Source organism: Protomyctophum bolini (assembly GCF_963924005.1).
Source record: "Protomyctophum bolini genome assembly, chromosome: 14".
Taxonomy (NCBI): domain Eukaryota; kingdom Metazoa; phylum Chordata; class Actinopteri; order Myctophiformes; family Myctophidae; genus Protomyctophum; species Protomyctophum bolini.
Genome location: NC_137875.1, coordinates 17,363,349 through 17,379,028, shown reverse-complemented (window position 1 = coordinate 17,379,028; position 15,680 = coordinate 17,363,349). Strand labels below are relative to the sequence as shown.

Sequence of the window (15,680 nt, the reverse complement as noted above, 5' to 3'; positions counted from 1 at the left end):
CCCACAGGGAGTGCAGTTCCCGGCATCGAGTCGGTCGGACCCACGGTTGTCCACAAACGCCACAAAAGGCTCTGGTCAGGCTCTGCCAGTGGGCCTAATTAGCCCAAGTGCTCTCACCTGTGCAATTTCCAGCCTCTGCCTCAGCCAATTGATTGCCATGGCAAGTAACCCCACACCTATTGATTACTTAGGCCCAGGCCACACTACTCTGGATCTTTTGCAAAACGGATATTTCCGTCCTCCGTTTTAGAAAAAAATCCCTGCCCATACGACAGAGATATCTAAGTACACACACAAACGCAGAAACGCATTGAACACAAGATAAAATCACTGCAGTAGCAGGTTTCAATTGTGGGCTATATTATATTTGATTTTATATTTACACTTATGAGGTGCAAATCATATTTTTTAATGAAGGAATAAGTACCGCATTTTAAAAGACACCTAAATTGTGAGTGGAAGTGGAACATTCTTTCATTGTCTGTGCGTAAATCTCCGAATCCCGCATTTTCTCCATATAATTAAAAAATGATAGACACTTCACCATTGCTCTGGCGACTTGGCAAGTCCTGCACAGAAAATAATAGCAGAGTCAGACAGATCTATAGAAGTAGAGTGGCTATATTTTCGAGGTGTATAATAAATGTCACATTATAATGTAGGCTAATAAAAGTTCACACGCGTGCATTGTCTGCATGCAGGCACAGTGACAAATGCAGTAAAGGGTGCGCCCTTTATTACCTAAACAGGAGAGATCCATATGTGCAGCAGTGCACGGTGACCCACTATACCTCTCTCTCTCTCTCTCCAGACTACAGTTTATCTGTAGCGGTCCGCAATTAACATATTGTTCAAGCTTCGCACTCGGCACCAATACAAATTTAATAACCAGTCCGCACTGGACTAGTAGGCTGATATATTTATTATTGCATGCAGCAGAGCAGAGCCTTTGCTCGCTGCAGTTGATGCAACATACGATAAGTTTTAAAGTTCTTAACAGTGATATATAAACATGAACAATTGGATTAACATGAACAATTGGATAGATATCCGTGTAGTTTCCATCCAGGCACAAGCTGCATTTCTCACCTAATTATAGTAAAAATTATATGCGCTAATAAGCGGTGACATCATCGTTTCTCAAAAGCTCCGTTTCACATGACTACACAGCTCCACTGATCCGGATATTTTCGAAAATCTTCACTTATTTATCCGTTTCCAAGTGGCCGTTTGAGTGGCCGAAAACGCCGTTTGCGTTGGCTGAAAGGCCCAAACACACAAAATAATGTGCGTTTAGCAAAAGATCCATATATAGTACGTGTGTCCTGGGCCTTAACCAGTCCACAGTCAGTTTGCACTCTTTAGACACAGGCAGACAGACAGATACAGAGATATCCATGTGGGACACAAACAGACAGTTAAAATTGGTGCTATGACAATACTACAGAGAAATCCATAATATATAGTACGAGCACAAATGGGACACAGACAGACAGTGCTATCACAAGTTGACAATGGGTATTATTAGTTTCCCAAGTTGCATCGGTCTCAAGAAGGCCGGTGGCCGACGGTCACATACAGGTCTAGTAGTGTGATGAATGCAGAGGATATTGCATTTAAAACCAATGCAAAAACCCACTCAAAGTGACGTTTTTCCACGTTCACTTTTTGCATAATGCATGAGACAGAGATTCAGGAGGGAAAAGGGAAGACCTGCCGCAAAGATCTTCGTGTGGGATTTGCACTCAGGGCCATCTGCAGGAAAGACTTTATTATCTATAGCGTTGCCTCCTAGTACAATATCTCCATATTGGAACTTATTTTTGTATGAATTAACACCCTACTTGATCATTGTACTATAGCGTCTCACACACATATTAAAAGTAGCAGATCTGCACGCTGAATCCTGAGTGAAAAGTAACTCTTTTGTATCAGTAAATCAATCAGTTAATCAATGTGTGGCTGGTGGCTGCTTATTTGCTGTGACAAAGACTTTCAAGCATGTTTGTGGGTGTTTTTTTATGTGACACCCATTGACTGCAGTCTCACTATGAACAAACTGCGCTGGCCCTTATTTGGCTTTTGCCTCCAAACCAAAGCAAGACCGCTCGTCAGTCAGTAGAGACTCTTACTCTGAGTGTGTCAAAAGTAGCAGGTCTGCTACTTTTGCGACATTTTCGACATTTACAGTAATGTCTATTTGGTGACATTTTCACAAGTTTGTAAAAAAACAAAAACAATGTGGTTGGTGCAGGGGATTGGGGGTGGCAGAGCCATAGAGTAAGACAGAGTTACGACAACTCTGTTCACTTCATGGGGCAGTCCTGGACCGGAAGTTGACAGAAATGCATTAGACTCAGGCAACAGCCAGCTTTAATGATCTTAAATCCCTTTATTTTAGATTGTTTTTTAGTAATAGTACAACAAAAACATTACAGAGACTTTAGTTGTTACTGTACAATACTTTAAAACAGTCATGTTGCACACATGCCTAAAATTGCTCTTATTTGCGCCGCCCTTGTTGAAAACAATGCTTTTCCAACTTCAGTTCGTCCCAGTTCAGGCTGCATGAACAGCGCTCAGTTTTCAGCCCCCTCAATGTCGTAACTCTGTCTTACTATGGATCTGGGGTTTAGGGTGCTGTTGTCAATGCAAGGACAAATCTAATCATTAGGGTCTGACCTTTCTGAGCACTCCTGCTTGATTGAGATTGCGCCCATGCTGGCTGTTATCAAAGCCAAACGGCTGCGAGGAGGAGAGGCAGAGTGTCGAGAAGGGCCCTGTTGAAATAGGGCCTGTGTTGACAAGCCACTGTTGAGAGTTATAATAATAAACCACTCCACATAACAGAACTAACCTCCAGTAGCTGTGTGTGTTAGCCTCTCAGTGAGTGGGGTGGCAAGAAGGGTAGACAAGCCCATATCTCTATCTCTTTCTTTGTCCTCTTGTGCGTGCGTGCGTGCGTGCGTGCATGCGTGCATGCGTGGATTGTGGAATACATTTTAGAGGTGAATGTATTTCAGTCATTCCCATGCATAATGGCCCTCTATCATCCACCTACACACGCACATTATTGAATAGATAAATAAGTACCTACTGGTCTAAAAGAGCCTCAAAGTGTACACTGGAAGTTAATGTTGGGATATGATTCCCTGTGTTGTAAACAGACATTCGCCTCGTCCACAACATGCTTTCGATTGGATTTGAAAGAATTTCCAAAGTGGAAAATGCAGCACTTTGATATCTGTTAAATAGCCTTTTGTTTAAGCTCGCAGATACATGTACTAAATTGGCCTGTTGTTTTCCCATTCAATAATTGCAATCATCCAACCTATACATCATAAGTTGTAGCCAGCTGGCCACATCTGACTGTCTTGTCTCTACCCCCCGCAACAGGAGGCGCTGTCTACTTCTCTCCCCCACCAGACTGTGAGGAGAACACATGGTCTACGGTCAGCAGCCCACTCCTCACTGTTCACCCAGCCGCCCACTGCCCTGTCCCCACAGGTTTGTGTGTGTGTGTGTGTGTGTGTGTGTGTGTGTGTGTGTGTGTGTTTATCGCAATCACAGCCTGAATTACTGCAATTTCCAAATTGCAGCACTTTTGACTACTAGACAATTACTCCAGCGATCCAGAGTAATCTTTGATCCATGAATCATCAAATAGAATATTTTATTTTTGTTGACTAACTTGTGATGATGTCAATATCAGTAAAAAGTGATTTTCGCCTAGCACTTTCAACACTGTGTGTGTGTGTGTGTGTGTGTGTGTGTGTGTGTGTGTGTGTGTCACACACTTACAGTATGGAAATGTTGTAGTTGCTGAACTTGTGATGATGCCGGTCGCATTCTGTATGCAATTAGATTTCTTTTGTTTTTTTGTACATTTATCATTCAGCCTCAGTGTGTGTGTGTGTGTGTGTGTGTGTGTGTGTGTGTGTGTGTGTGTGTGTGTGTGTGTATGCACGTGGTCGTGCACACTGCGTATCACACACTTATCTGTGGATTTTGAGTTCAGAATACCAGGCTGCCTTGTTCCAGACATCATTGATTTGAGGCCTTTAAAGCCTCGAGCGCAGACTGCTGCTTTATTAGGCTCTGGTGTGTGTGTGTGTGTGTGTGTGTGTGTGTGTGTGTGTGTGTGTGTGTGTGTTTGTGTGTGACGGGAGGTGGATGGAGAGGGCGTATTCATATATATTATTATTGTTATTATTATATCGACTACGGCACAGCTCAGAAATCCTATACCCTGTATAATCCTCAGGGCTCTGAGAGCACACACACACACAGACGGGTCTGCTACTTTGTACCATTTAGCAGTGGTGGTAAAAGTACTCAAATGTCTTGCTGTAAAGCACTTTGAGCTGCATTTCATGTCATGAAAGGTGCTATACAAATAAAGTTTTATTATTATTATTATTATTACTTAAGTAAAAATATCAATACTGCAATGTAGAAATACTCCGTTACAAGTAAAAGTGTGGAATTCAATATGTATCATGTACTTGAGTAAAAGTACAAAAGTATTGGCTTCAAAATGTATTTAAAGTACTAAAAGTAAAAGTACTCATTGTGCAATGTGTTGCGATGCATTGTGAGCTTGTAGATCGGCTAGATGGCTGAAATGTACTGTAGGATCTACAAAGTAACCAGTAACTAAAGTTGTCAAATAATTGTAGTGTAAAAGTACATTATTTGCCTCGTCTGAAATGTAGAGTAGAAGTAAAAGTACAGCAAATCTGACGTACTCGAGTAAAGTACAAATACCTAAAAATTGTAGTTAAGTACAGTACTTAAGTAAATGTAACACCACTGCCAAATGTTCCACCACTGCCATTTTGTACGCTCTCAGAGTTGCATTGACACTCAGGATTTGTGTTAGGGCAGATGGCCAGATCTGTCCTTTGGGTTCTCTCTCTCTCCAATTATTTCTTCCAAAACGGTCATGAGGTTCTATTACCGTAGAGATGGCATCGCCAGCCTGAACATTTCTACGGTCCTTTGAACAGGATCCATCTTCTCATCCCCACTGCTCCTCGCAGTCAAGATGGGGGGTGCGGTTTATCCAATAGGAGGGATATAATGTAATGAACAATATGAAAGAAACCGATTTTGAGATACTGAGAAGAACTTAGTTCTATTGCATCTTAACAAAATTTTTACATACGACGCCTCAGGCCGTCATAAGGATTCGAACCGAGAGGTGCCTTGAACGTCTCTGTACGTCATAGCGCACCCTCAAAGATACAGGGCGAGATAAGAATATTCAGAATTTTTCCTATAATTTTTTTTGGTCCGTTCGCTTTTCGCTTGCCGTATGCTAACGCTCTGTGCAATTATTAGCTTGCCGTTGACTCACATGTTAGCGCGGCGGAAAGAATGACTCGTATAATCCAGGGCGCTCTCCATGGTGATGAATGGATCGATATGCTGGCGCTTCATTTCTGCTCCTCATCCGTCTCTCCCGCAAAATATGAACGCTTTTTGGATCATATATCGTATAAATTAAAATGATCAGGATGTTAGGTCAACTTTGTCAAGTTAACTTTTTTAGGAAAGTGTTTCCGGTTCATGGATTTCAGAGTAAAAGCGATCAGACAACTCCGGCACCCCAGAGCTCCTATTTTGATGCACTTCCGGCACTAAAAGTGTTTTAACAAAGCCATCTCTCTCTCTCTATCTCTCTATCTCTCTCTCTTTCTCTCTCTCTCACCTACTGTATCTTCATATAAGTGATCCTCACTCGTGCTCTTTATAATATGGCACAATTTTTATTACAATGCCTCTGTCTCATTGGACCGTTCAGAAACTACAGGGAATCCAAGATAATAATAGAAACTGCAAGCTGTTCTATTCTTGGAAAGTCAGCATGCTCTAATAGAAGCCATTGTTCTCGCATTAATAACTCAACTCTCAGAGACAGACAGAGTAGACAAAAATAGCACCATCTTAAGTTATGAGCATTAGTGAGGAGTGAGGACCAATTATAATTGAAAATGGGTGCTGCAAAATTCTGATTTCAACATGGAGGGAGAAAGTGAGGGCGTTCAGATTAATTGTCCCAGCATTGAGCTTTACAGGTTAAAAGTAATCATCTCTACGGTATATGGGAAACGGTGCCTCCGGCTCCAACAAACACAATTTGTCTGAGGGAAGCTGGGCGGGGAGGGTGATCTTTGTCACTGCGGTAGCGACAGGTTGGCCTGTGCCTCTTCAGCGGAGCAGAACTGGGAGAAGCAGGCTCTTACGCATTTGTCACGTTGAAACTCACTGTCGGGTGAAAACAAGCATCTGGCGATTTCATGTGAATCAGAGGAGACATGTGGTTAATGTCTACATGCTCCCAACACCGGGCGGTAGGGGTTGGCAGTGATGGGGGCTGCACGTACACAGGACGGGACGGATTGCCATAATGATTAAATTGAGAGAAAAATGGGGATTCTTTATTTTGTTTTAACCCATTAAGACCTGAGGCCGATTCTACAATTGTCTTCTAAATCAGTACACTTTCAAGGTGATTCCATAATGTAAAACATCACACTGAAGTGAAGGGAGCCCACTGTCGCTGCCACACAATTGCAGATTCAATGCCACTATTACGAGAGATGAATGCAGTATGTTATTGTATAAATCTAAATCACACCCGGACACCTGGACATAGGTGGGAGGGGCTAGCGCCCCTCAAAAACCAGTCTCGCGTCGTAATTTAGTCCCCTAAACTAAACAAACATTAAAAGTCCATAGACTAAATGTTTTTAGTTAAAAGTGCTCTAAACAAACATTAAATAGAAATAGTAGATATACAAGCTTGCAGTGCGGAACAAAGTGACACGTTGTGAGCTCGTATATCTTCTATTTTTGAATAGCTGACACTAACATCTAAAATGACACAGATGCTTTCCCGGTTTCAACGGGTTAATTCTGTGATAGGGTGCTAAATGAATCAATTTCCTGCAGAAAAATTTATTTGACCTCATTAAAAACAAATCCCCACTGTTCCAACTTGGCTTGGTTCAATAATGATGATATTAGAAGCTGACAGTGCCTGCTATAATTATGTTATGCTGCTGGTTCCACATCAAATTGTACCCAGTGAAGTCCTCAGCGTCAATTTAACTCTGCATGAGAATGTACAAATGTAACTCAGAGTGTACACACTCTGTGTTACAGATGGACACATTAACACTGAGGATCCACTGTGGACCCTGCAGAGAACAACCCCAGGCCCACTTTGCAAATGTCTTCTAAATCACTTCTCACACTTTCAAGATATTTCAAAAATGTTCAAAAATAGCAGATGTACAAATTCTTGTATTATGATCTTTGATATTTCAAAGATTTTTCAAAAAAGACATGCTATTTGGGAGAACCAATGTTGTAAATCACCATTCTAAATGATTTTCTGAAAAATGTATGTCGCTATATAAAATCTAAAATGACAGGAAATCTGTGAAATAATTGAGTCAATAACCTCAACACTGCTATGCACCATGCATAAACTTAAAACACGGACACAAAACCCACAGCATGTTTACCACTATAAGTTGAGAGAAAAATATAGTTAATTGACTTCAGCGAGCATAAATGGTCTCTAATCTAATAGCGTGGAAAGTTTGTTTGTTATTTTTGTTATGCATAATGTTCCAATGTTCGACAAACGCAATTCAATCGTTAATTCAGAATCTGAACAACTTTATCGTCACATTTTTCAGGTATGAAAGTGCAGGTTCTCAACATTACAGTTAGAGCTAGAGTTAGAATAGGGAAGCAAAAATGGTGACGAAAAGCACTCGGAATACAGAACAGGTGAAATTACAGGAAGTCACAATCAAATTAAATTTACAAAGTGGCTGATCTGCAAGCTCGAAACGTGGCGCAAAGTCACGTGTGTTGATCTGCTACTTTTGAATTTAAATCCTGTAAAAGTATTTGGACCAGTTTTGAACATAATGGGGTTGCCACCCCAAAGAGACGATATAATAAATGTACACTGACATGCCGTATACTGTACATGAAACAACGCATACTGTAGCTGTTGTTGTTTTGACCACAGCAAATGCTGCTTCTTCAAAGCAAAGCATTCTGTGAAAGGCAATTACTGTAGAATAGATACATCTGAGATTGTTCAATGAAGAGCACCGGGGAACACGGACAGTATATTAAACCACAATATTAAAATTGATTTTCCAACAAACTGGTTCTGTTGCGAGGTTGGACATAACCTAAAATATTACAGAAGTGTGTGTGTGTGTGTGTGTGTGTGTGTGTGTGTGTGTGTGTGTGTGTGTGTGTGTGTGTGTGTGTGAGATGTGCAAGACAAGAAGACTTATGCATTGATGCGCATAACAGGGCCAGAATGTTCTTGTCACATAGAGACGTAGGACATCACAGAACGTGTACTTCCAGATGAATGGCCCCGAAAAAAACCTCAGTGTGCATCCCATTTCCTGGGCCATTTTATCCCTTTATTCGGGCCAGCTGGGGCAAAGCAGACACATTATGTTAAAAAGATCGTCTCAAGGTTAAGTGTGTATATTTTTCACTGGGAAATGCGCTCGGCCAACAGGCATACACAGAATGAAAATTTTATGAACAGGATATTTGTTCCCTGAGTGCCTGCAATCCTACTACTGCTGTGGACAGTGGTGCATTAGCCCCTGGTCTTGTGTGTGTGTGTGTGTGTGTGTGTGTGTGTGTGTGCACTTGTGTGTCATTAGGCTGAATGAAATGGAGAAGCTCAGGCCGGGTATCGTACAGCGATGAGGGGGAAAGGGGTGGGGGGAGGTTGGTAGTACGGTGCATACAGAAGTGAAAAACGAGCATAGAGGCTTCCCTAGGAGTGTTTACATTCTATACTGCAGCGGGCGGGACTGGCTACGTCAGGAGAATGTCTATTTACTGTTGGAGGGGCGGGGGAGCTATAATATAGAGAGAGCGAGTCGGCTGTTGTCGGGAAGTACACAGATCAGTCTCGGGGCGTCCCGACGATGCGTTGTCCACACAGCGTGTATTATTTTTTCTTCAACATGTCCTCCCAGGGTTGTTGTCTTTCTCCATGGGGTGAACCAGCAGAGTTGGCCAGAAGCTCCTCCTAAACATCCTTCTCCCTCTGCCCCCATCCTCCCTCCCTGCCCCGTGGCCTCTCCGGGGAGAGGGCTGTTGAGAGGGCAGTCGAGGAAAGGAGGAGAGACCCTGCAGAGAATGGCTTTCTCCAGATACTAATGGCATGACCGCGTTGGACTGAAGGGCGGATGGCGGACGTGTTAATGAAAGGGTTAGTGGTGGTGGTGTGCAAATGTTAAGGAGCTCGTAATCCTCAGCCTCGTTATGGTCTTTCTTCCTTTCGTTGCCATCCGTCTATTCTAGTCTGTCTGTTTCACGCACACACACACACACACGCTCGCACAGACCATCCTCAATCACATTCTGAATCATGAGTCACACACAGACCTCCTGGTAGCACTGTTACCTGGCTGAGGAATAAAACGGCACCAAAGAGAATAGAGATATGGATGTTTTATGGTGTCATAGTTGCTGTTAGTTCTTTGAAGGGAGCCAGCGTGTGTGTGGTGGGCTGACGCATCCAGTGTCGCTCGTTTGACAAAACGGTAGCCGTTGTCGCCAGAGGCATGGATGGAGTTTGGGAATAAACTACAGGGTGGCTAAAGTTAAAAAAAACTAAATATTAAAAATTTGTCCAAACATCTCACTTTTTAGAAAATGGCAAAAGTAACAGATCTACAAGCTCAAAACACGTCGTTTCGAGCTTGCAGATCTGCTACTTTTGATACTTCTGTGTGACGCTGTAGTCTGTATTTTCGTAATTTAATGTTGTACTTGATCAAAGTGTCCCGGGTTCGATTCTCGCCGGGGACACTGTGGTCTCTGGGGGCATGTTCTTCCCTCTGCGTCATCAGCGCCCATACCCTATAGGTGGGGTTGGTGATAGGGCCTCTATACTGCCTCCCCTTGTCAGCCGGGGCGCCTGATGGAGGGGAAAGGAACTGGTTGAAATAATGTGTTCCTTCCACCACACACTATGTCCTATACTGGGGAATCTCCCCCCTGTCAGGCGATAAGAAGCGGCCTGCTCACTCCTCATGCATTGAAGTTAGCATGAGCTCAGTTCGGGGCTCTCCCCAGGTTGGCAGAGGGAGAGAGTGCCAATTGGCACCGGGTGACAAATGGGTTACAAAAGAAAATAATTATAATTTAGTTCAAAATTGATGCTGTTGAATTGCCACCTTAAGATTGAAGTGTCGCAATGCATTTATACACCACTATGCTTCGTACTACAGTGTCACACAAAAAGCATCAAAAGTAGCAGATCCGTGAGCTGCTCGAACACGGCACGAAGCAACGTGCTTCCATCTTGAAGATGATCTTCTTTTGCTGAATGAATTTCTAGGCACGTAAAGTTCCATCGCTCTCTGTGTGAAAAGACCTTTATAAGGACATCTTATTTCATTGAGATATATTGGAACGCTGCCCCGTTTTCTATGGGGTCACCCTTAAAAGCAGGTCCTCCACACTGCACCAGAGAAGTCACAAATGGAAGTGAAATGAGTTAGTTACTTGGTTCAGGTGTTTATACCCTTGTTGTTGTGTCTGTGTGGTGAATTTGTGTGCCTCACACATCGTTTCTGTTGGGCAGAAGAAACCTTGTATGTCCAAGACCATTTCCAAACCTGTTCACTTCAAATAAGTTGTTGTTGTAATTATTATGTAGTCACAAGCTTTTGTTAATACTTTCCTTTGGTGAAATATTTATTAAAAAAAACCCTGGCAGACTTAATCACTTTAATATCATTTTATAGGTGAACATTGTCCAAAACCAAGCTTCTAGTGCAGTAGTTTTCACTAGCCGACAAGAACAGCAAGTATAAAATAGGCCATTAAACCTTAGAAACGGCATTAGAAAATGAAATGTGGAGATACAAGGTTTCTGACTGACTGTAAGGAACGTTCCACACTGGTGTCTCAACCAGGTGGCACATACTGTCGAGCCACAGACCACAGTAGTGTATTGTCAATCCTGCTCATTATGGCCTATATGATGAAATGCCATGTCACTACCCTCTTTGTCCCTTTTGTGTCTACAAAAACTTAAAACGGCCAACAGAAAAATGTAAAGAATGTTCCAACCATCAAGAGGGATTGGCTGGTCCAGAAGGGAATGGGAGGTATATGAACATGGCCTCTCATTGTAAACAATCTCTATTGTATTCCCCCATGGCAGAAGAATTCCCAAAGTCCCCCCAAAAAAATAAAACAAATCATTTTCACAAAAGCATTCCGCACCACATTACATTGTCAAACGGTGAAACAGGAGTAGCCAACACATAATATTTTCCTCCTGGTGGAACATATCTTTTCTGTCTTCTTGAGTACATTCTCTCTGTCCTGTCACTCCCACTCTCTCCGTTTCCATTTCGCTGTCTCCTCCAACGCCTTTTATGGCTCCAGTATTGTGCCGTGTCATCCAAAAATAAATTGTGGAGAGAAGCTGGTCTCGGCTCCTCGCTGACCTCTTACGTCCAACTCATTTTGGGTCAAAACAAACGGTGTCCTGTTTCACTGTTGTCAAACCCTATTGCCTGTTTACAGGCAATTTCAAACTTGCCTTATTTATAGTTGCGTACTATCAAAAAATATGTTTGCCCGATATTGTTTGGCAGAGTATTCAACTTGTCATGTTGCTTATATCCACTGTGGGAAGAAAAATAACCTGACAGTAACTTTTCTTTTCTTGGGAATATATAAAGCATTACCGGTAGTTTGTTGTTGTTTTTTGCTGTTTGTGTGTTGTCTCCATTCTCCACAATATTCCTCAAGGAGACTGCTCATTAGAATAATCCACATCAACCTCTAGGACACACACACACACACACACACACACACACACACACACACACACACACACACACACACACGTATACGCACACGCACTCCTTAAGTCACACGCATTGAAGTTAAAAGACTATCCATTATCTCATGCTTGATACAAAGCCCAGAGGGAATGGGAAATAACATAAAAAAATCTCTTTAGCTGCATTTTCACAGTGTGTGGTAGTGTACTCTGCACGCACGCATGTGTGTTCAGATTGTGCATCAAAAGGCGGAGCAGGGGCTAATGCGAGCTGATAAAGGTGCCCTCTGGCCTCCTATTTGAACAGCAGAATGGTGTGAGCGCGCAGCGCTGAAGGTCTCTTTTCTAATTATTCGTAGAGAGGTGCCCTTGCTCAGCCCGTTTGGGCCACTGGGGCAGGGTGGGTGGATGATGGGCTGAACATCGTCCCTGCTTGATCCCTCTGCTCTTTATTCTCTCCCTAAGCCACTGACAGAAGAGGGTCTAAACTGTTACAAATTGTTTCCTATTTCCCAGGAGTAATTACTACTACTACCACTACCACTACTACTACTACTACTACTACTACTGAAAGAGTGAGCAGGTAATAATGCATGGGGATTAGGAATAGAATACAGAAACTCACAACGTGTCACATTGAGCATTGTAGATCTGCTACTTTTGAATAAAGAGAAAGGCAATTTCTGCTATTTTATTTCCCTATAAACTACATGCCCAAGGTAAGGACGGCATCTTGAAAGTCATCACTTCAGATGTAATTAATGAGGGACGTGGTGCTGCTGAGGTCCATGCTCGTTGCACGGACCACATTCGCTTGGAAAAACAAGGACACTCTTGCACAGCTTCTGCCACATTTCATATCAAAACGTATGTGATGTGAACCTTTGAAGTTTGATCTACGCAAATTGAAAGGGAAGTTTGTTCTACCCAAACTAGAAGGGGAACCCCCCCTCCCCCAGAATCACATCAAAGCCTAAAAACATGGCGGGTCACAGAAAGTATAAGGACGTGAAACTCGGACGTGCAATGAAATGTGTACGTGTTCAAGCTATCAATCCAGCAGAGGGCTACTAGTGGGCCGAACGATGGCGGCAAAGGTTCAAGTGTTGAAGGTTGCACAAGCTAATTCAATTCTTCCTTATCCACCTAGAGATTAACGCTTGACGAAGCCGTGGCATGTGATGGATGGGATTTAAAAGAAGCTGGTTTTGACTCTTTGTGAATTACTAATAGCCCCAAATAGTAGTGGGTCTGGGTCTGACTATGAATATTGCATAGAAGAATGAATTGAGTGCTTCTGCTTCAGAATCGTTTTTTATTTATTTGTTTGATCCAGGCACTCTATGTGAGTTTGAGTTGCAATAGTTGTGACTGTGAAAGAGAGAATTATACTATTTCAAAATTTACCAAAACCAAAGTTCTATGTCATTACCAAAAAAGGAGAAAAGAACCCGCACACTCCTCTGCTCCAAAAGTTATACTTTATTGACGACGTTTGGAGCCAAGGCTCTTCATCTGGTCAAACTTGAAGAGCCTTGGCTCGAAACGTTGTCAATAAAGTGTAACTTTTGGAGCAGATGAGTGTGCAGGTTCTTTTCTCCTTTTCTGAACCCAGCACCTCTACTAAGTGATGTGCATATTTTATTAGTTTTTCAATGTCATTACCAAAACATTCATCTCTCAAGGCAGTTTCTGCTAACAGCTAAATCTGTCGGCACCACTGACTGCCCTAAACATGTCAGTAGTAATAAACACCACTGACTGCCCTAAACATGTCAGTAGTAATAAACACCACTGACTGCCCTAAACATGTAGTGGTGTTGTCAGTAGTAATAAACACAGAAGCACCTGGGAGGAAGTGGACTAAGAAATGGAGGAGCCAAACCAATTTCTGTACACATAAAAAGAGGTGGTGCCCCAAAAACGAATGGGTTCCCACTTCCCAGATTGCCATAACATTGATCTTAGATATTGTACGTGTACGTGTATACTAGACACAGATTTGTAGACATATTATTTTCCTTTCCGACAGAAAATCAATGTTAAAGTTATAGATGGAACTTTCCTTTTGGATGACATTACCCATGACATTTTCTGCCCAGTTGATCGCTGGTCCTATTGATCTTCATTTAACTTTTAAAGATTTTTGTTTGGCTTTTTTGCCTTTATTGATAGATGATAGTAGGTAGACAGGAAAGGGGGAGAGAGATGGGGGGAAGACACGCAGTAAAGGTCGTTGGGTTCGGGACTCGTACCCGCGACACACTGTAACGCTGGACTAGCAGTCAAGGTGACTGGATCGCTGAGCCACGGCCCAGGCCATATTTTACTCTTAATCCCCTGGGCTGCAGAAAGGCTACTCTGCTACTTCAGCATATCACCATTCCAACAATTAACCTCTTGAACGCTAGCGCGTCCCTATTCTACAACTCAAAATGCGCCACGACTCGTAAGTGCATGCAACTATATCTTCTTCAACCCTATTATAGAGCCCTGTGGGACTCCAGTCAACCAAAGTATAGGGTTTGAGTGGTTTTAAATGACATTACCTTTCTGTGCTGGTATGCCATCATGTGACACTGTAGGGGGCTTTCGATCAGAGACAGCAATACACCCGACAGAGACATTAAGTATATTGTCTCTGTCGGGTGTAAACCTCATAATGTCCACAACTGTAACTTTTCAGGGTTCAAATTCAGAAGCTCAAAGCGTGTCACTTCACGCCACATTTCAAGCATGTTGATCTGCTGCTTTTGATGCTTTTGTGTGACGCTCAGCTGTAAGTACGATCAATTAAGGAATTTATTTACGATAACGTTAAATGATGGAGATATGAGGTTTCTGGCAGACAGCGACAATAGCTCAATCATTTATTTGTGCACAGCAGCCTCTCGTCGCTCTCTCTCCCATACCGCTGTGTCTGTGCCGCAACAGGGCTCATTTCTAATCATTGCAGTCTGTACATGGAATAATTACAACAGAAGAAAAAAAAGACAGAATATCGCCACTGAAAAGCGAGTTTCAGAATTGTTTCCTATTGTCCCTCGTCTCAAGGAGGAAATTTGTCTCTCTTCTGCTTGCTGATTGCCATCAGTGCATATGATGTGCATGGTGCACAGCAATCTCCCATTGGCACTATTTGAAGTGTAACTTTGAAAAATGAATTTGAGACTGGGGGTCTGGGCTCTATTAATACCTGGACTGATGTACCCCAAGATGACAGGCTGTCTCAAAACTCCTGCATGTTTAGGACAACCCATCTCTGTAATTAAATATTAACAAATTCAAACTGCGCTCACAACTGACAAGGACATCTAAATGAGGTTAGGAGAATAACAACTGCTCAGAAACGGGTCCCTATAGTGTAGACGGGCTGATCAAAGAGTGTTTGAGCCAGTAAGCGAAAGATGAGTGTCATTGTTCAATAACTGTGACATGCAATCAAAATGCATTATGCCATTTTTTATGTCATCATGTTGTGATTTATGGATATGCCTATTTTCTGACTATTCTAATGTGATCACTTCAATACATTATCTGAGTTTCAGTGCTGTAAGCAGGCCTGGCTCATCAAAACTACTGTAGGTGCAGTTGTGTAGCAGTGTCTGCTAATGTTGCACAGTCGGTACCGCTGTCACCTCACAGTTAAAAGGTCCCGGGTTCGATTCCCGTGCTGGGGCGTGTTCCATCCTCTGCGTCATCAGCGGAGGAGGGAACACGCCTTAGGTGGGGTTGACAAAAGGACCTTTCTGTGTGGAGTTTGCATGTTCTCCCCGTGTCGCCTAGGAGGTACCCTCACAAAAGAAATGCA

At 42.6% G+C, this 15,680-nt stretch overlaps 1 protein-coding gene across 1 annotated transcript in view; it reads left to right on the top strand.

Annotated features, from left to right (window-relative positions):
- Positions 1 to 15,680, top strand: part of mcu (mitochondrial calcium uniporter) — an 84,431-nt gene that overhangs the window by 38,306 nt on the left and 30,445 nt on the right. The window contains exon 2 of the mRNA XM_080782510.1: positions 3,397 to 3,507. Within this exon, the coding sequence (XP_080638636.1) occupies positions 3,397 to 3,507 (111 nt within the window). The remainder of the gene's footprint in view (positions 1 to 3,396; positions 3,508 to 15,680) is intronic.